Raw genomic sequence first — 21605 nt, forward strand, 5'->3', positions numbered from 1 at the left:
CACCGATGAGAGAGAAACATCGATCAGCTGCCTCCTGCACACCCCCTATTGGGGATGTGCTCGCAACCAAGGTACATGCCCTTGACCGGAATCAAACCCGGGACCCTTTAGTCCACAGGCTGACGCTTTATCCACTGAGTCAAACTGGTTAGGGCAAAAATAATATATTCTTAAAACACATAGTTAAGGGGCCAGGCAAATTAAATATCTATTATCATCACAGAGTCTTTCCTCAATTCAAAACATGTTAACTTCAAAACACAATTCCTTATAGCAAAAGCGAATAACTATTTGGGGAGTGATGAAAATGCTCTAAAATTGATTGTGGTGATGGTAACACAAGTCTGAATATTCTCAAACCCATTGAACTGTACACTTTAAATGGGTAAGTTGTATAGTGTGTGAATTACATCTTGATAAAGCTGTCATTTGAAAAAGTGAATGACTTTCATCTACTAATTAATAGCAGATTTTAAATGCTCTTTTACATTAGACAACTCAATCTTTACTAGATTTCAAATAAGCAGGAAAACAGAGAAAAAGTATATTTTATTGGTATTTATGCCTAGCACAATTCAATTCAAATAAAATAGAACAGATTAACTTAATTTAATTAAGTATAACATATAAACAATTTTTTAAAGTTTCTGTCTCTTTTACCATCATATAATTGTGTCCATGCAAGCACAAACATCAAAACTGTCCTAAGCATGTATCATAGCACCACCTGATTTTTGTAGTACTTGATGTAGGTTTCATTGTTAAATATATCTGACTTTAGCAATGTAAACATTTGCTACAAGTAAACTTCAAAAGATAAAGGTGAATGATACTAATGAATAAATCAAATAGAACTGAACATCACATGAGATAATTCAACAAAATATTATATAATACTGTTTCAATAAGAACTACAACTTAATAAATTTCACAAAATGGAAGCAGAAACAAAAAGTACTGTGTAAACTTCCAAAATAGTGTTAAAGTACTGAAGGATTTAGTGTAAAATTTACCTCAGAAACACAAAGGGAAAAAACATAGCCATGCAGAGAAAACCAAAATTGTTTTAATAATTACAAGTCATTTCTTAGTGCAAAGGCTTTCTAAAATGTACTCTCACAAAATGGTTTATTTTCTATCTCCCTTTAAAAAAAACCATGTTTAATCACATAAGTTGGGTATGTGTAGGAATTTCATATTTATTGTTAGACTGGGGATTGTTACCAAAAAAATTTTTCATCTCTAAACTATTTTTCCAAATGACCAAAAACATCAAATTATCTTCATGAAAATTATCATATATAGTCAAATAATTTCTAAACAAATCATCATAAAAATAATTTGCCTTAACAGATTAAGTACAGAAATACTGTATACATAAGTGATGAAAATCACAGAAAAATATTCAATGAACAGGCAAAAATGTCCACATTTATTACTGTTGATGATTTTGTTTACTTTCTAGCTAAAATTAAGAAACAAGTTTTCAAAAGTCAGTATAAACATTCAGTGCCACTTGGTCTGCAATATACAAATGAGTTATGTCTATTCTCTATTCGTACTCTTTAACATAATTAAGTTATAAAGACCTCAATATTCCAAAATCAGTTATAATACTGTGGCAAGCAAAGTCAGTTTGTTCGTATTGCTCTTATATTCCAGCTTAATCTACAAACGTGAACATTTTAGCGTATGTTGTTTCAAACAATACTAATACAAAGCGTGTAGAGATATCTGTTGATTTCCACAGATTAATTGAAAAGAAAAAAAACTGAAATATTATTTCATCTTCTTAAATGTCTTTAACATGTTCAGCACTTCAAGCAGCACTTGACACGGCAAGTTTCTTCAAATGATCCATGAACACTTGTAAACTAACATCATCTGTGAGAATAGGTGCTCCAGACTCCTAGAAAAAAAGATATTTGCTATGATTTAAATAGTGTGATACCATCAAATCTATAAGCAGTGTATAAGCAAATGTTTTAAACAAACAAGTAAATCATTTTAAGCACAATAATGCCTCTTTTCCTGCTGTGTAATAAAGAATGTGACTGGCCTTTGTCCCTGGGTTCCTGAGAGGGGATTCTGTATTTTTGGAATTTCCGAACAGCAGTGTCTTTGTTCTTCATGAACCCCTCAGATCACACCTGAGTTTATGCTATGAGATGAGAAGACTCAGGATGGAGGCCAGTCATTAGAAAGATCAACCACGTGATTGGAGTGTTGGGGCTTTAAGACAGGCAGACCTCCAAGGAGGGGGAAGGAGGGGAAGGAATGGGAAAACTGGGGCTTGCGGAGAGTTGAAGATTCGGTTCAATGAGACACCAATGATTCAATCAATCACACCTATGGAAAGGAAGCACCCAAAAAAAACCTCTGGATACCAAAGCTCAGCGGAGTTTCCTGTCTGACAAACCCAACAATGTGCTGGGAGGAAGTCCCACAGGATTCCATGGAGAAGTGGCAGACCTCTGTATCTGGGACCCTTCCAGACCTTACTCTGTCTCTTCATTTAGCTGGTCCTCGTTTGTAATCTTTATAATAAAGCTATAATCATAAATAAGGTACTTTCCTAGGTTCTATGAGTTGTTCTATCAAATTATTGAACCTGAGGGGAGTTATGGAAACCACCTCTAAACACACACTTAGCTAGTTGGTTGAAAGTGTGGGTAGCCTGGGATCCTACTTGCAGCTGGCATCTAAAGTGCAGGCAGTCTGGTATGGACCATATCCTTTAACTTGTGGGGTCTGAATTGACTCCAAGTGGTCAGCATCATATCTGGTGTTACAATAGCTCCATATTCCATTCTACTGGTGTTAAAAATAGCTCCATATCCAAGTTAAAAGAGTGTTAATTTTTTTTAATGAACTGGTGCTTTTATCTCGTTTAAAGAATAAGTCTCCTTATTGCTGCCTGTTTATTAAAATTGTATGTATTTTAACAGAAATGCCAGCTGTAAGGAAGCAAACATTTTTAAATAAACTATGCTTACAAGTGTCCAAGTCATTTTAATTTATTTTGTAGATTATAAGTAATTCACAAGAGTTAGGGAACATTCCTAATTTCTATTTTAATGAAAATGATATTGACAGAATGACCCTGGCAACCAAACACATTAATAATGAATTTTTATTACTGCAAGAAAAAGATTTTCTATATTAATTTTTAGCCGGTAGTCGGACACCCTTAGCGCTGCCACGGAGGCAGGAGAGGCTCCCGCCACTGCCACTGTGCTTGCCAGCCGTGAGCCCAGCTTCTGGCTGAGCGGCGCTCCCCCTGTGGGAGCACACTGACCACCAGGGGGCAGCTCCTGCATTGAGCGTCTGCCCCCAATGGTCAGTGCACGTCATAGCAACTGGTCATTCCACCATTCGGTCAATTTGCATATTAGCCTTTTATTATATAGGATTTGATTTTTTTTCATTTTATACATATTTTCCCCCACCTCAATTCACTCAAACTCTGACCTATTTTTCCTAGTCAAGACAAAAAATTATATTCTAGAAGATCTTATTTGAAATTATAAATATAAATGTTCAACTAAATCTTATCAAAAATTTGAAGCAGGTTGATCTCAATCTTTCAAGTGCACCCTTTTTCTCTTTAAAATACATCCAAGATTAGGCAGAAAGGCCAAGCTTTATGTGATTTAGCATAAGAAGCACTACAGCAAGGCCTCAGCATCTTGTCACAGAAGCAGTGTTGCAGTGGTGCCCTCTTCAGGCCACTCATAGATACTGGGTACTTGATTTCTGGCAAAAAGAAAACTAAGGTATTAGATTCCATATTTTTTAGTAAAATGCCTGGCTACCAAGTTAATACATAAATTGCAGTCAACAATTTAGCTTAGGGATTAAAAATTCAGATTCTAGCCCTAGCCAGTTTGGCTCAGTGGATAGGGCGTCAGCCTGCAGACTGAAGGGTCTCAGCTTCGATTCCGGCCAAGGGCACATGCCCCGGTTGTGGGCTCAATCCCCAGTAGGGGGCGTGGAGGAGGCGGCCAATGATTCTCTCTCATCATTAATGTTTCTATCTCTCTCTCCCTGTCCCTTCCTCTCTGAAATCAATAAAGAAATATATATTTTAAAAATTCAGATTCTAGAGTCAGACTGTCCTAGATTCAAATCTGGACCCTGCCACAATTTAACTATGTGATCTTGGAAAGCTTCAATTTCCTTTTCTAAAAAATAGGGTTAATAGTACCCACCTCACAGAAGTGTTTTAATAATTAAATAGGAGCGCATAAAAAGCTCAGCATAGTAACCAAAACATAACAGGCAGTTGTTTACCTTTGCTCTAAATTATTCTTTAATGTGTCCATCTTTCTTATCTCCAGTTCCAAATTATACCCAAAGTCTTTCATCTTTCATGCAATGCCTGAACTACAAAGCATAGTTGATGAGCATTATGGAAGCATGCTCTAGAAATTGTTAGTATATAAAAAGGGCCCTCACCACTGCTGTAAAAGCCTCTTATTCACCATCTGCTGATCTCCTATACTTCTTGTAGTTATTTTTAATCTTTTTTTATTTTCTAGCTTTAACTCCAGCATTTCTCGCTCTTAGTAATTTTCTATTACTGAAAAGAAACAGGCCATTATCCAACGTGAGCTTTCTCTCCTCCTCAAACTCTATCTTCAGCCTTCTCACCCTTTGCTTATGGAGAAATAAATGTCCTGCCTCCTTACCAATACTTCACTCCCATGTATGTAGTGCTGGTGATCACACTGTCTCCTTTTGAGGATCTTAAACATCTATAAGCTGTTCTTTTGTGTGTCCCCAATATTAGCTTCTTTAACTTGGTCTACAAATAACTTCTGTGCCCTAATTCTAATCATCATCCTTTCTATCCTACTATTTAAACTCAGGGTATTTTTAGAAAAAAATCATTTTTATTTACAACCTCCATTTCTTTACCACCCACTAATTCCTTACAAACTTCTACTCAATCACTATATTAAACCTGCTTATCAAAGCCGACAAATGACCTTCTCATCACCAAGTCCATCTGCCTTCTTTCAGTCTTTACCCTCCTTTAAATGTCTGCAGCATCTCAGTGTGTGTTACCCTGTCTTCTTCCTTTTATAAAGTCCTCCCTCACCTATTATAACATGGTATTCTTTTCATTTTCTGTTCACCTTTTTGATTATTTATAAAATATTCCTGCCACTCATACTTCCTCAAGGTTTTATCTCAAGCCTCATTTGCCTCTTTACTCTCTCCTTGGACAAGCATCCACTGTAATGACTTTAAGTATCACGTTTCCACAATCAACTTTCACATTCTTGCCCTGATCACCAAACCCAAATTTCCAACAGCAGGCTTAATATGGACATCTAAATGGTACCTCAAACCCAATGTGTCTAAAATTGGAAGTTCTTCTGCTCTCCCACTCACTGACACATGTTCTCCTAGTTACCTAGGCCAAAACCCCAAATTACTTTGTTTTCCCTCAGCTATTTATTTTCTAAAAATTCAGAAAAGTTTTTTTAAAAAGTACAATGAACAGCCACATACTCTATAAATTCACTGATTAATATTTTGCCACATCTGCTTTATGTTTCTATATAATTTTCCTTTTCGTTTTCTTCTTCTTGAATTATTTCTACAAGTTGAAGACATCATAGCATTTTACCCCCAAACCCTTAAGGATGTAGTATCTCTTAAGACCAAGGACAATCTCCTACATAACCACGACACCATTATCACACTCAAGAAATCTGATCACATACTAGTATCTGACATATATTCTATACTCAAATTTCACAAATCATCCCAATTATGTTCTTTCTCTCATATCTCTCCCTCTAATCCAGGACCCAATCAGAATTCAGATTTTGTGTATAGCTGTCCTGCCCTGGAATAATTTTTACATTCCTGCAACTTCTAACCAAGTCTCATGGTGTCTACTTTGGAGTTATCTCCCAAACCAATTCCTTTTCACCATCTTGCCTTCATTCCCTCTCACCTGGATTCCTTCAGTAGATACAGTTTCTTTTTTGTTGTTTGTTTATTTTGTTAATCCTCACCCAAGAATATTTTTTTCCCATTGATTTTTAGAGAGAGTGGAAGGGAGGAGGAAAGACAGAGAGAGAAATATCAATGTGAGAGAGACACATCGATTGGTTGCCTCCCGCATGCACCCCCATCCGACTAGGGATTGAGCCTGCAACCAAGGTACATGCCCTTGACCGGAATCAAACCAGAGACCCTTCATGAAGTCCGCGGGCTGATGCTCTAACCACTGAGAAAAACCAGATAGGGCAGCAGATAATAGTTTCAAGCTACAAGCTGCTCCCAATAAATCTTATCATGCGACTATATCATCTAAGACTCAAATTCACCCCTCTGTCTAAAACCTCTAATAGCATTTTATTGCTTAACAAAGACTCATCTCCTCTCTCCTCAGCCTGGCATTCAAGGTCCTCCACAATTTGGATGTACGATGCATTTCTAGTTTTTATGTCCTACCATTTGTCCCTACATGTACTCTGTACCTTAGCCCATACTACCCTCTACCTAGAATTCCCTTCCTTAGGTAATTTCCACCTATTGAAATAATAACCATTCTAAAAGGAAATGTCCCCTTTTCTGATCACACACCCTTCTCCTGCAGGTGGTGGCGGTGCTGTGCGGGAGGGCGGGGCATCCCTCTGTGGGGGCGATCCATTGTGGAGCCCCAGCCGGGTGGGCAGGGCCTATCTCTTTGGGAAGATCTATTGTGGAGCCCCGTGATCAATAGCCCCGCAGAGGAAGGCCCAGGCTACCTGGCCGGCAGCGCTGCTGTGGGTGGGCAGGGCCTTCCTCTGTGGGGCAATCGATCGCAGGGCTCCCAGGCTGTGAGAGGGCACAGGCTGGGCTGAGGGACCCTCCCCCCACCCCCGCCCCCAGTGCACAAATTTCGTGCACCAGGCCTCTAGTAGATTATAAGCTCTTCAAAGGCAGCAATGTCTGCTGTGTACCCTCAAGTACAAATATCGAGTCCTGCCTATTGTACACTATATAAATTTGATATACTGTACCAAGAGGTTAAACTTCTACCAAATTAAAATATATTAATAATGATTTCCAGGCCTCCAGCCTCTCCTGCTCAGCTATAATCCCTGACCTCTCCTGGCTTACTGTGTGTGACCTTTTGTGGTCATGGCCTAGCATTAAGTTTAAATCATCACTTCTGCCCAGCTGGTGTGGCTCAGTGTTAGTACGTCAACCTATGAACCAGGAGGTCATGGTTCGGTTCCGGGTTGGGGCACATACCCGGGTTGAGGGCTCATCCCTAGTGTGGGGCGTGCATGAGGCAGCCAATCAATGATTCTCTCTCATCAATGATGTTTCTCTTTCTCACTCCCTCTCCCTTCCTCTTTGAAATCAATAAAAATATATTAAAAAATTAAAATAAATAAATCACTTCTATCTTATGTTATACACTCTATTGCTTTTTTTCTCAAGGGTGTGGTGCTAAATTTGGAATATGAAAGGGTTCTATCTATTTGATATGATCACTTTTTTATTTTCTATTGTATCACCAAATACTAATTCTATTTTCTACTCTTATTTTTTCATTACTTTTCCAACAGAAATTGTTATCAAATACATAGGGAAATGTCGTTCTCACGAAAATAAAAAACTATAAATACACAAAGAAATAACTTCCAAGGTCTGCTATTTATACTTACCTGTCCCCAGGCATACATATTATTATGAGTCTGTGAAGGGTTGACTTTTGAAAGCAGAAAACGGGCCTTGAAAGCAAAGAAGACATAACATTATCCATCAAAAATAGGTTTAGTCAATATTAAGTTGAACAAATATATTATGCCATCTAAAATCAATTTTATTAAAATATAACTTTTTAAAAAATGACCATTTTGAAATATGTAGGCCACTATACATTACAAATAAATAATAAATGTACCCTCTTCTTTCCAAATCATACATTCATAACATTAATAGCAAATAATAAATTGCTGAGTCTAAAACTCAGCATATAAAAATTATGTGTGCAACAATTATGACAAGATCAGTATGAAATTTACTAAACACTTCGTCTGAAACATCATCAGAGGTCTGACATTCCAAAATATGATAAAAATAAAAATCATAAAAAGAAATATTAATAAAAATAAAAATTGTGAAAACTTACATATTGTTAATTTAAACAATAACTCTCAAACTTTTTTAAACTGTAGGCTATTCTATGAGACAAACTAGCCAACATTTTATCCATCTATCCATGTGCCTTATCATCATGAAAAAAACAGAATAAAAGAGGAAAACAGCAATGCCACGGTGAAACATCAATGAGAGGACCAGTCATAAATTATTATTTTATATTGGAAGATCACAGGCTGTCACATTTTTTGAAACTTAGTACCATACAAAATCTTTTTTTCTACTCCATAAGTAAACAGTTTAACACAAGACAACTGCCTCTACAGTCAGAACATCTGGATTCAAATCCCAACTCCTACATTTATTATGTTGCCTTGGCCACAAGTAACCTAAGTCCCAATTTTATTATCTGTATAACAGAGATAACAAAAGGACTATTAGGAGGATCAAATGAGAGATGGTGTGTAAAATTCTAACTATTAGCTTTGCAAATTCTCAATACACAGTAGCTATTATATAAAATGCTAATAATAATTGCTATTATTTCTGAAGAACAGTTATTGGTATTTACTACCTACTTTATTATACTAGGCATAGGAATGCAGCAAAAAAAAAAAGTATGATCCCTGCCTTTAACAAGCAAATGAAACAGACTTTAAAACAAGTTATAACTAATTTATTATAACTGAAATAAGTACAGTAAAATGTATTTTATAATGTAAGTTAAGGGGTCCTAGCCTAGACTTCTGAAAGGATCAAAAGGGCCATGTGTATGTGTACATGTTATCTTATTTAATCCTCATGCAATTGTAAAAACCACAAAACCTTTTTTAATACCATAATGCTTTCCTTTACATGACATTTTCTAGAAAACTAGAATGATAGAATGAGGAAAACAGAAAAAACTATGTGTCCACAAATTTCATATTCACAGACTTAATCAATAAATAACAGCTTTAAGAAAAGTACACTAAGTTATTTCCCACACCATGTCTTCTTGCTCAACTGGAGCTGGCATACCACCATAACACTATCCTGGCCCTGTTATTGGAGCTGGGCTGTATGCAGGAATGGGAGAAACTGCCAGCATTAGTCCACTAGTCAATAATCGTATAGCTCTGCTCTCAAAACTATGGCAAAAAGTAACTATACATACTCCTAAATACCTTCTCCTGCCATCTCCTTCCTATTTGCCTGGGAGAGCAGTCTATTCAAATTAAAGTCAGAAGGCAAATAGGAACAACTCATTACAAAAGCAGCAACAAACAAACACACAAACAGAGTAACAGTACTTACCTGGCTGCCTCCATGTTCAGTGTCGATGTATCTCGGCATTGGAAATCTGGAGTGAAGAATCTCCTGGGCGTCATCCACTGGGGCTTGCAGAAGGTGGCGGAAATTTTCATATTCTGGCATGTCCTGGTATCCTGACTTGCGCCACTGGGCTATGGTCTTATTTTAAAACAATTAATGGAATTATTACTTTTAAGTTCTTGTGTATCCAAAAATTTTAAAGACATTTTTTCCAACAGAAATAATCTTCAGATAATAAGAAAATTATAGATTATTCCATTTATCTCAATTTTTAAAGTTAAGAATATGAATTTCAGTGTTCTTGAGTAAATAGATACCCAATTAGGATATTTCTTCTCCTTTAAAATAATACACTTATCAAATTAATGTTACTAAACAATATACTTATCAAATTAATGTTACTAAAAGCTATCTACCTAAGCTTATGATAAATGAGGGAAGTTTTTATTACAGAAGATTTCCCAGAGACTTCTAAATTACCTACTATTATGAAGTCTTTACCAATGGAGTTACATTCTGGCAAGATAAGTAAACATAAAAACTTTAATAATAATAGCAATACTATTATCAAGATAATATACCTGTAGAAGAGTATTTCAATCAATTCTTTTATTAAAGTAAATGGCTCCAAATTAAATCATCCAAAAATTTAAACCTGGCTTGGCTTCTAAGTTAACTGAATCAGTCAACATACTCTATAGTTTTATATCATCTGCATTTATGATTTTTTTCTTTAAGCACATTAACGAGCAATTTGAAGACACAAACATTATAAATAAAACACACAAAGAAATATGCAAAAACCTAGCTCTATCACGTTACAGGCATTATTCTTAAAAAGTAAAGAACATTATAAATAATAATGTCGCTCAGTGAACTGTTAGACCAACCAGTGACAGGAGGCAGGCACTAAGAACTGTTTGTGCCCTGGCCAATTTGGCTCAGTGGATAGAGTGTCGGCCTGCAGACCAAAAGGTCCCAGGTTCGATTCCAGTCAAGGGCACATGCCTGGGTTGCAGGCTTGATCCCCAGTAGGGAGCTCGCAGGAAGCAGCAGATCAAGGATTCTCTTCATCATTGATGTTTCTATCTCTCTCTCCCTCTCCCTTCCTCTCTGAAATCAATAAAAATGAATTAAAAAAATAAAAATTAAAAATATTTTTTAAAAAAGGAACATTTTAAATGATTACATGAAATAATAAAAAAGAAAGTCTGCCCACTGACAAAGGCTGATTCTTCCCCTCTTAATGCCTTTTGGTAAAACCCAAAAATATGATCTGCCTATATATATATATCAATGTTCTTATTTTCACAACACTATGCTTTTTATAAATCTATTTGTCTAATCATGTGTGGACAAAAGATAAAATTATCACAGGTGAGTCAATTGCAAATGAAGTAGGAAGGACCACATTTTATACATATTTTATAGAAATGGAAATAAAAGTTTATCATAGTGTAAAACATGAGGTACATAGTGACACAGCTTTAAATGCTATGGGATCTTACCTCACCATGATAAATCAAAATCTGGAAGAATGTGTCCATCAGAAGAATACGATCTGCAAGAATGCTGCTGCTATCAAGAAGAACCGGCTAACGTGAACAAAATGAGAAAGGAGGAAGAAGGAAAAATAAATTAAAGACACACAAGAGCTTTCCAGGATCAATTTAAATTTTTTAAGTTTTAAATTTGTATCATATTACTTAAAACCTTTGGCTATTATGAATTCTCATGGCATATTTTAACTTTATTTTCTCAGAAATCTCTAAGCTGAGGTTAACAATTGAGAAATGAATAAAAAAGAAATCAAGGATGACTCAAGCTTGATGGTGGAACCATTGAGTAAGAGGGGAAAAGCTTGGGATAGAGCAAATTTGGAGCAGACTGGAAGTAGGGGTTATGAAATGAAAGGAAGTGGCCTGAGCTAATGACATAAATTTAGGTATCACATGCATGAAGATGGTAATTAGACCTATGAGATTAGACTGCATCACATAGAGAGAGGAAAGACAGAGAAGAAGTCAGATTCCTGGAGCATAACTTAGAGGTCTGAAAGGGAGAAGCCAACAACAAAAGGAACCTGAGAAGGAACAGGCGTGAGTAGGAGGAAACCTGGAAGGTACTATAGGTGTCAGAGAAGCCTAGAGCAAAAGGTTTGCATGGAGTCCTCACTAGGAGAATACTGTTGAGAGTTCTGGCAAGATGTAGGGTAATGTTATGAGTTGTTTCAGTATGATGTTAGGGATAAGAGTCTGACTGATACAGGTTGAAAAGAGAATATGAGGTGAGAAAGTATAGACAACAAGTAGATTGTGAATTTGGCTGTGACCAGAACCAGAGAGATGGGGTGTCAATTAGAAAAAAATGTCAAGTCATGGTTTTTTGTTTGTTTTAACATGAATGCCTTTTTAAAAAAATTAAATTTATGCCTAGCCGGCATGGGTCAGTGGTTGAGCCTCAACCTATAAACCAAGAGGTCACACTTCCACTCCCACCTGGGTTGCTGGCTTGATCCCCAAGGGGGGGTGGGAGGGAGGAAGGATGTGTAGAAGGCAGCTAATCAATGATTCTCTCTCATCATTAATGTTTCCATCTCTCTCTCTCCCCCCCCCTCTCTCTTTCCCTTCCTCTCTGAAATCAATGAAAACATATTTTTAATTAAATTTATTGGAATGACATTGGTTGACAACTATGAGTGCTTTTAAGGTTTATATGTTAATAAGAATAATCCATATGGAGAGAAAATGATGATAATGCAGGAAAGAAAAGAGGATAACTCAAAAGCAAAGCCTAAGAAAATGAAGCTAATAGGACTCATGGACTAAATGGAAAGGCTGGAACTTGAGAGAAGCAGGTACTAGAGATGATAGGATTCCAATTTTCTTCTAAACACTATTCTACTTTTTCCAGATGTCTACAATTTACATATGTTACTCTGAAATTTTTAAGTTATTTCTAAACTTTCTTTCTTGATTCAAAGAACTACAAAAGCAAATACATAGTTAGGTAAACATGTTAAAAATATATATTTTCATAAAAAAGTAGAAACTATGAGATAAATACTAAAACAATTATTGTAACAAAATAAAACATTTTATCCACTTTTTTTTTTTTACAAAATAGTAAATAAAGGCCTCATGAGGGATCATTAATCAATCAGTATTATTAGTATTCTCTTTATACTGACCTTTCCTAAAGTATTATTTTCAAATATGGTCATAACATACACTTACCTGACAAAATAGACAATTTTAACTACAAGATGAAAAAACTGTTTACTTGATAAGTTAAAATAAGTGGGACAGTTTGTTAAGGAAACTAAATGGATGACTTTATCCCTTTTCTAAGTACATGACTATATAATCAACTGTAGCTTATATTCAAAAAAGACTAGAGGAAAATGAGATATTAAATCAAGAGGTTTTATTCAGACACTAAACTCTGGAATAAACTACAGATTCTAGAATCATAATCACCACTAGACATTGTTAAAAATATAAGAATCATAAGCCCTGAGGATTTGATCAACCAAATGACTGGACAAAACTATCTTAAAAGTCTCTTCTATCTCACTGTCTCATTATTTGTTTAATGATTTCCTAGTATGACCTAGCATGGAGTCTAGCACATGGTAAGCACTCATAAATATTTTAAATAAATTAATTAATAACTTAAGATAATTATTCTTGAATTAAATTCTTATATTTAGTACTGCATTTCAAGAAAAAGTTTGTTGCCCTTGCTGGTTTGGCTCAGTGGATAGAGTGTCGGCCTGCAGACCGAAAGGTCCCAGGTTCGATTCCAGTCAAGGGCACATGCCTGGAATGCGGGCTCGGTCCAACGTGCAGAAGGCAGCCAATCAATGATTCCCTCTCATCATTGATGTTTCTATCTCTCTCTTCTTCTCCCTTCCTCTCTGAAATCAATAATATACATATTTTTAAAATAAATAAATAAATAAATAAAATCTTTCATATTAAAAAAAAAGAAAGAAAGAAAAAGTTTGTTGTTTCTCACTTTCTAATGGCCCACATCACCGTAACAAAAACAATTTTTTATGCCCCTCTTACCTCTGGTGGTCCACTAAAAGAATATGCATACAGAATAGGTTGAATCATGATTAGAGACTGGGTCAAGTCTTGACGCATAAAATGGTGACGATAGTATGAACTCTCATCAGGGCTGTTGTTAAAAACTTGCAAGAAAGGAGACCTTCTTAAGTGAAACATAAACTACAAGATAAAACATGTGACAGCTTTTTAATGATTTTAATATTGCAATAGGAGTCTACTATTACAAAAAGCATTTGATTACAACTACTAAAACTACAATAAAAGAAATAGCATTGAAAATTATATTTCTAAGAATCTTATTTATGATAATTACCAGTTACTTGAAAATGTAATTCAACAATTAAAAGATTAAAGTAAAAGGGGTGACTCAAAAGAAAAACAAAATTAGAGACAAAAATCCCTAGCTCAGATTTAAGTTTTTCAGAGGCTGATGCCAGGTGGTGCACATCAACATTCTTTGTTTTTATCCCTCATTTCTCTAACCACATCTCTGCGCTTTTTTATTATTATTCATTAACACCACCAAATACTCTAAGAGAACTTAAAAATAGATTAACAGATTTTCTGCTTTTTGTGTAACTCCCACAAATTGCACTGGAAAGGATCTGCACTGGTTTTTAAAAAGACTTACATACACCCACTTGTTTCTTAATATTTAAGGTCTTCCTTATCTCTAGGTAACATTCCCTACAGTGTTTCATTTATTCTTTCCCTTTCCACTCCTCATATGAAAAATATCAGAAAGGGGGAGAGTTAAACCTGAATGAAGGAGCTCCACTGTCCTCTGACACAATCAAAGGTCTTTGATACAATCAATAGGATCAGTTCCAAAGTACTCCCACCCATTTGTCTTTCAGTTACTTCTCTCACCTTCCTTCAGCCCTCAGGTCTACATGTTGCTCCTGAAAAAAACTCACTCCACATTTCTCTCTCCCAACACAGGCCACTCACTGAAATTCTCATTCCTTTTCCTAATGTACTGAGCAGTTCTCTCATCCCTTACCATTTCAGCCACTCCTGTTTATTCAGAGGAATGAGTAAATGGTAAATTTGGAGTTAAATATTTTGAAGATGAAGACCTCCATTAAATTTAGTCTATGTCACCTTTCAGAAGATCATCAGCTTTGAAAACCCAAAGTAGAAAAGTCTTTCTGGGTTTTCTGGTCTATATTTCCCCCAGAGGGGAAAAGATGGGATACCCAGACTTCTCAGAATCTAAAAGCCTAAAGAGAAGGTGTAAAGTAGGGAGAGAAAAGAAAGCAAAGAAAGTGTGGAGAATTCAGTCAAATGCTTAAGCTAATACTTTCATTTCCTTTTCCATTAGTTTCTGCTATGAAGATGAGGCCTGAGAATTCCCAACACAGCAAGGGTTTTTGCCTGCCTTAAGACAAGTGGACTCTGCCTTTTCCCAGTTCTTTAAAACTTCACCAGAAATTTAGGGAAGTCTCCCCCTGTAAACATGGAGTTTCTATGTTACAAATCAATAAAACATTTTCCAAACAATGTAAGAGGAGCTCTGAAAAGTTGAGGCTTTAAACAAAGATTTCATGAGCAAAAATTTGAATTTCTACTTATTGATATTAATCATCATTCCAGGCTGAGCTAAAAAGCCACCTCTTCTATAAATATCTAACTGCCCTAGCTGGTTTGGCTCAGTGGATAGAGCATCAGCCTGCAGACCAAAGAGTCCTGGGTTCCATTCCGGTCAGGGGCACATACCTCAGTTGCAGGCTCCTCCCCGGCCTAGACCCTGGTCAGGGCACAATGCAGGAGGCAACCAATCGATGTGTTTCTCTCACATATCCCTCTCTTTTTCACTCTCTCTGAAAACCAATGGAAAAATATCCTCGGGTGAGGATTTAAAAATAACAAAAAACAGAAATATGTAACTAACCACCCATTTGGAAGGATTCCTTCCAGTTTCCTTTAAATTCTATATATCTCTCATACCATTTCTCATTTTCAGTTCTGTGATCTCACCCTTCAGATTGAAAGCTCCTTAAAAATGAGATCCACGACTGTTCCCGGCCACATGAAGGCTAGAATGTGCATCCTCCTCTTTGAGGTGTGGGGAAGTCATGTCTCCTCCTGCAGTTTACGGACAAGCGGTTCCAGCCTGTCCACAACCTCACCATAGGTGTGGAGTTTGGGGCCCGTATGGTCAACATTGATGGGAAACAAATCAAACTGCAAATCTGGGATACAGTTGGGCAAGAAACTTTCCGTTCTATCACCCATTCCTACTACAGGGGAGCAGCTGGAATACTGCTGGTGTACGACATCACAAGGCATGAAAACTTCAACCACCTGACCTCATGGTTAGAGGATGCCCGGCAGCACTCTAGTTCCAACATGGTTATCATGCTGATTGGGAATAAGAGTGACTTAGAGTCCCACAGGGATGTGAAGAAAGAAGAAGGAGAGGCTTTTGCTCGGGAGCGTGGACTTAGGTCCTTTACGGAGCATGGACTTATATTCATGGAAACTTCAGCCAAAACAGCCTGCAATGTTGAAGAGGCCTTCATTAACACAGCCAAAGAAATATATAGGAAGATCCAGCAGGGTTTATTTGATGTCCACAATGAGGCAAATGGCATCAAGATCGGTCCTCAACAATGTATTTCAACATCAGTGGCACCCATTGCCTCCCAGCAGAACTCTGGTGACATAGAGTCCAACTCTGGCTGCTGCTGAATGTCTGGCCTGGACGCTTTTTTTTCCTTCCTGGAACAGCTTCAGATCAATAGGCTTAAAGAGGTCTTATTAACTTTGGCTGAGTAAAGCCTCTTTTCAAGGTGTGATGTTTTGCCTTTCCACTTAAAGACCGGGGAAAATTTGGGCCCTTACTGACCTGTCCCTTCTTCGGGGACGTGAGCATTCCTTATAGATTAGGGCTCTTCTTATACTCCTACTTTAATTACTAAAATGTTAGTATCAAAGTTGATTGTCATGGCAATGAAAAAATAAATTATTTTAGAAGTATTAAAAAAAATGGGATCCACATCAGTCATCTTTATTCTCCTAAAGTTCCTTGCACATAGTACTTTGTTGAATAAATGTTACCTGTTACTCATATAAATAACATAGATTTTAAAAATATCTATCAAAATGATAGAGGGATAGATTCCACTGCCCAAATGAAAAGCTTCTGTAAGATAAATCAAATTAGCTTCTTTTCTATTTATCTGGTATATCTCCATAAAACTGTTCTTGGGTGCTGATACCATGCTGTAAGACTAGTTGATTGGTCGAACCACTTCAGGTGAAGTTCTTTTGGTACCACTGTAATTAGACCCCTTATATCAGAGGGAAAACTAATCTGATCTACCTCTAATTCTATTCCATAATAGGGTTCTTATGGAGATTTCTATTCACCACAAATAAATGACTATTTGCAAGGGCAACATAAAAATACTATATACTTTTTTCACTGACAACTCACAGCATAATATTAATTTCTTAGCTATCCCAAAACAATAAATAGGCTTTGTAAGTTGAGAAATAAAAGTCAATAAGGAAAGTGAGACCCAACACTATTATCAACACAAAGAACACAGACCTTTTATCTACTCACCTGTGGATAAAGGGAGAAAGTTTCTGAAAATCTGAAGGAACTTGGATCATCTTTGTGATACTCTCCAAATTTCTGACACTAAATCAAATAAGACATGTTAGTAATATAATTCCTGGCATAGAATTAAGACTGTGGCCTATACATATTCTATTTTAAAAAGCTATTATCCTGGACATGGACAACAGGGGGATGAGAGCATGAGTGGGGGGGTTAATGGGTGGGAATGAGGACACATTTGTAATTCCTTAACTAATAAAGAATTTAAAGATTTAAAAAATAATAATAATTAAAAAAATAAATAAATAAAAAATAAAAATCTATTATCCTTTAGGAGGCAGATATTTGATATAGGCTAAAATTGGAATATTGCTTATAGACTTACTAAAAGACTTATTACAACCAAAGAAATATATTTGAATTTCAGAACTACTATATCATTTATGTGTTTATCTATGCCTTATCTATAATAATAAAAGGGTAATATGCTAATTAGACTGGATGTCATTCCAGACATCCTTCCTGACGAAGCCAGGGCTGGAGGGAAGTCAATCCAGTTCCCGGGTGCCTTCAGGCAGCCTGGGGGAAGCCAGCCCAGGTCCTGGGTGCCAGAGGGAAGCCAGTGCCAGCAGCCGGGGGAAGGAAGGCCTACTCTTGCACGAATTTTCATGCATCAGGCCTCTAGTAGAGCATATAAAAAGGCATAATTAATTTTATCACATTTTTGGCTTCCATGAAAAATCACTTCAGACCTACTGTTATCCAAAGGATAGGAATGCTATAGTTGTAGAGCCAATCCTTAAAAAACAAATCTTGCTATCTGGGAATAAGAGTTTGGCAGTCTTCAATGTTTCCTAATTATACTTCACTGGTGAAACTTATAGATTAAGATAATAATCTTCACTGTCCAATATGATAGCCACTAGCTATATGTGGTAAGTTAAAGTAATTAAAAATTTTTAAAAATCCAGTTCCTCAGTTGCACTAGCCATACAGAGGTAGGCAAGAGTAGGTTTATAGTTGTAATACAAATAAATAACAATAATTAATAACAAATACAAGGATATACTGTTTTGTATATTCACAACTATAAACCCACTTTTGCCCACCTCTACATTGGAAGAGCTCAATAGCCACATATGTGTAATAGTTCCATATAAACAGTGCAAACTATAGGTATTTCCACCACCTATCTCTTGGATAGTGCTGACCTAGAATATCTAATACCTTGAAAAGATGTGAAAAAGCCAATATGTCAGGCATTATTCAGAACTACAAATCACATTATATTAAATATATATATTTTCTATTGTACCTAGGAGTCTATTAAAACATTAGGCAAATCTGATATTATGGATAGTGAGGGTAATGAAAAGATTATTAACTTTTATGCTTGGGTAACTGAGGATGTCCAAAAGGACAATTTCCAGGATGGGATGTATCTAATAACTATGTCCAAAATTTTTGCTTTTATTATGAACATTTTTTCATGTCATTAAATACTCTATTACTTCATTTTTAATGGCTCACTAGCATTCCACTATACTGATACTGACATCGATATAATATAACTATTTTAACCAATCATTCATCATTAGCATTTACATTTGTTCTGTTATATCTTTAGAAAGATATAAATTCCTAGAAGTAGAATTTCAGATAAAAGGTAGTTTTTAAGTCTTTGATATAAGTCACCAACTGCCTTCTTTTTTTGTTGCTGTTCTTTTTTGTTAATCCTCACCAGAGGATATTTTTCCATTGATTTTTAGAGAGAGTGGAAGAGACAGAGAAACATGATGTCAGAGACACATCAATTGGTTGCCTCCTGCATAAGCCCTGATCAGGGCCAGGGATCGAGCATGCAACCGGGACTCTTTAGTCTGTGGGCTGACACTTTATCCACTGAGTCAAACCGGCTAGGGCACCAGCAGCCTTCTTTATATAAGGTTATACAGATATTTACAAAAGTTGTACAGATTCATACACCTACAAGCTATTCTAATTCTTATCAGTTTGACAGATGATAATTTTTGTCTTATTCTATTTTAGAACTTTGATTATAAGTAAGATTTGGTAAGTTTTTCTTATTTACTAGTCACTTCACATTTCTTCTTTTGCTAATTCTTAGTTCATGATCTTTGCTCATTTTTTGCCTAAACCTAACTGATTTGTAAGAGCTCTTACAAATGAAAATTTTCACATTCTATCATACATATAACAAATGATATTGTCTGTACTTTACCACAGATAACAATGTAAACTTTGTATAACATACACAAACATGAATTTCTAATTTTTGGGCTACTTCTTAAAAATAAATTCTGAACACTAGTCAAATGCCCTAGTATTCACTTACCATGAGGAGTCAGCCTTATTTACAACCCAACCAAACCACTAATCATATGAGAAAAAAGAGATTGAAGCATAAAGAAGGTATATCAAAGATCCACTGTTTGAATTATTCAGAAGTAATATGATTGAGCAGATAAAGCAACGACAATAGTGTTCTTGAGAAAAATAACACTTGCAAGAAGGCTTGTCCTATCCTTAATTCAGTATTATTTATGCATCAAGGCAGTCACATTAAAAAAAATAGGTCAAAGCCTAAATTCCATAAGAAAATGATAATGACAAAAGTAGTCATCTTTTTTTTTAATATATATTTTATTGATTTTTTTACAGAGAGAAAGGGAGAGGGATAGAGTTAGAAACATCGATGAGAGAGAAACACTGATCAGCTGCCTCCTGCACACTCCCTACTGGGGATGTGCCCGCAACCCAGGTACATGCCCTTGACTGGAATCGAACCTGGGACCCTTGAGTCCGCAGGCTGACGCTCTATCCACTGAGCCAAACCGGCTAGGGCAAAAGTGGTCATCTTTAAAAAGGGCTTGGTCTCACTGGTATAGCAAGAAAAAACCTGGCTTGGGTAAAATTTTCAAGGAAAGCCCCAAGTGTCTTAAACAAGAGAAATTTCCTGGGCCAAGACTAATCAGATAAAGTGTTTTTCCATTGGACTAGCAGCACAGCTAAAGGGAGAACACAATTAGTGGTTAGTGGGTAAACTAAAGGTTAATGATGAAAAAAAATCAAATATTGATTTTGAATTGTAAGAGAATGTCATTCAATAGAAAAGGTAAGAAACAGATCCATGAAGCTGTACACAAAGTGATCAACAAGAGACTGAGAATGGAGGTGGCAAATCATGTGTTGATGCCAGTACCTTAAGTGATGCTGACCAAGGGGAGCAAGAGTGTATGTAGGGTGTCCCCCCAAAATGTATACACACTTATCAGCTGATAGCTCAATTGATGTTTCTTTTCAGATTTAACCCATTGGAATTAATAATTATTCAAAGTGTATATACATTTTGGGGGAACACCCTGTATTAAAAATGTCAGAAGCAAATGTGGTACCAGCACCAACTTGGCCATATAATGCCCACTATCTAAAAATAGTTTTTAAATAGATGTTTATTTTTAATTAACATTACTCCAAATAATTAAGAAAAAAACTATATTCACTATGCCAAATTAAGGCAAAGAAGTTTGTTAGTATAATTTCATAGATTTTTCACTAGAAAAATATTAACCCTTTCTCTATTTGTGTAGCTATCACTGTTATAGCTGAAAATTAAACAGCATGGATTCAGTACAAAAAATGAGGCTACACTATATTAGCTACTTAGAATAGTTTCTGTAACTGAGGTTCATTTGTCATCACCTTAAGCTTCACTTCAATTGTACACTAAATTTGATTCAATCAACTAAAGAAAAAAATGTAAAGATCATATTGTCACCACTTTTATCATATATAAGGGGTTCTTAGTCACTAAGCGTTTTATGATTTTTTTTTAATTATTTTTTTAAACTTTTCACACCATAGCATGCCAGCCACAGTGATGGACAGTTTCCAATTTATTTATAGAGTAGAGGCCCAGTGCACAAAATTCGGGCAGGGGGAGGAAGGTCTCTCAGCCCGGCCTGCACCCTCTCGCAATCTGGGACACCTAGGGATTGGGCCTAAACCAGCAGTCGGACATCCTTCTCGCAATCTGGAACTGCTGGCTCCTAACCGCTCACCTGCTTGCCTGCCTGATTGCCCCTAACCACTATTCCTGCCTGACCGCCCCTAACCACTCACCTGCCTACCTCATTGCTCCTAACCGTCTCTGCCTGCCTACCTGATCTCCCCTAACCCCTCTGCCTGCCTGCCTGATCATCCCTAACCACTCGCCTGCCTGCCTGATGGCCCCTAACTGCTCGCCTGCCTGCCTGATAGCCCCTAACCACCTCTGCCTCGGCCCCCACACCCGGGACCCAGGCTTCCCTCCTCCGGCCGGCCGCAGGCAACTAGGACCCGGGCTTCTCTCCTCCAGCCGGCTGCAGGCAACCAGGACCAGGGCTTCCCTCCCTTTGGCTGGCTGCAGGCACCCAGAATCCATTTGCTTGGGCCGGTACCTGGGACCCCAGGCAGCTTCACCCAGGCCAGCACCTGGGACCCTGGGCAGCTTCGCCTGGGCAGGAACC

General features: G+C 36.8%; 1 protein-coding gene and 1 pseudogene across 4 annotated transcripts in view; one reads left to right on the forward strand and one right to left on the reverse strand.

The window, feature by feature from the left end:
* Positions 1 to 530: 530 nt before the first annotated feature.
* The window catches only part of SEC23A (Sec23 homolog A, COPII coat complex component), a 57602-nt gene continuing 36527 nt past the window's right edge, over positions 531 to 21605 (reverse strand). For all 3 annotated transcript variants that reach the window (XM_005876012.2, XM_014547550.1, XM_014547549.1), the window contains 6 exons: positions 17080 to 17157; positions 13503 to 13664; positions 10938 to 11024; positions 9412 to 9567; positions 7680 to 7745; positions 531 to 1909 (listed from right to left, as the gene is read on the reverse strand). In XM_005876012.2, the coding sequence (XP_005876074.1) occupies positions 1820 to 1909; positions 7680 to 7745; positions 9412 to 9567; positions 10938 to 11024; positions 13503 to 13664; positions 17080 to 17157 (639 nt within the window). In that variant the 3' untranslated portion in view covers positions 531 to 1819. The remainder of the gene's footprint in view (positions 1910 to 7679; positions 7746 to 9411; positions 9568 to 10937; positions 11025 to 13502; positions 13665 to 17079; positions 17158 to 21605) is intronic.
* On the forward strand, positions 15404 to 16574 carry LOC102258739 (annotated as a pseudogene). The gene has a single exon (XR_001364019.1). The product of XR_001364019.1 is annotated as a ras-related protein Rab-2B pseudogene (transcript).

This window comes from Myotis brandtii, unplaced genomic scaffold (genome assembly GCF_000412655.1).
Source record: "Myotis brandtii unplaced genomic scaffold, ASM41265v1 scaffold479, whole genome shotgun sequence".
Lineage (NCBI taxonomy): Eukaryota > Metazoa > Chordata > Mammalia > Chiroptera > Vespertilionidae > Myotis > Myotis brandtii.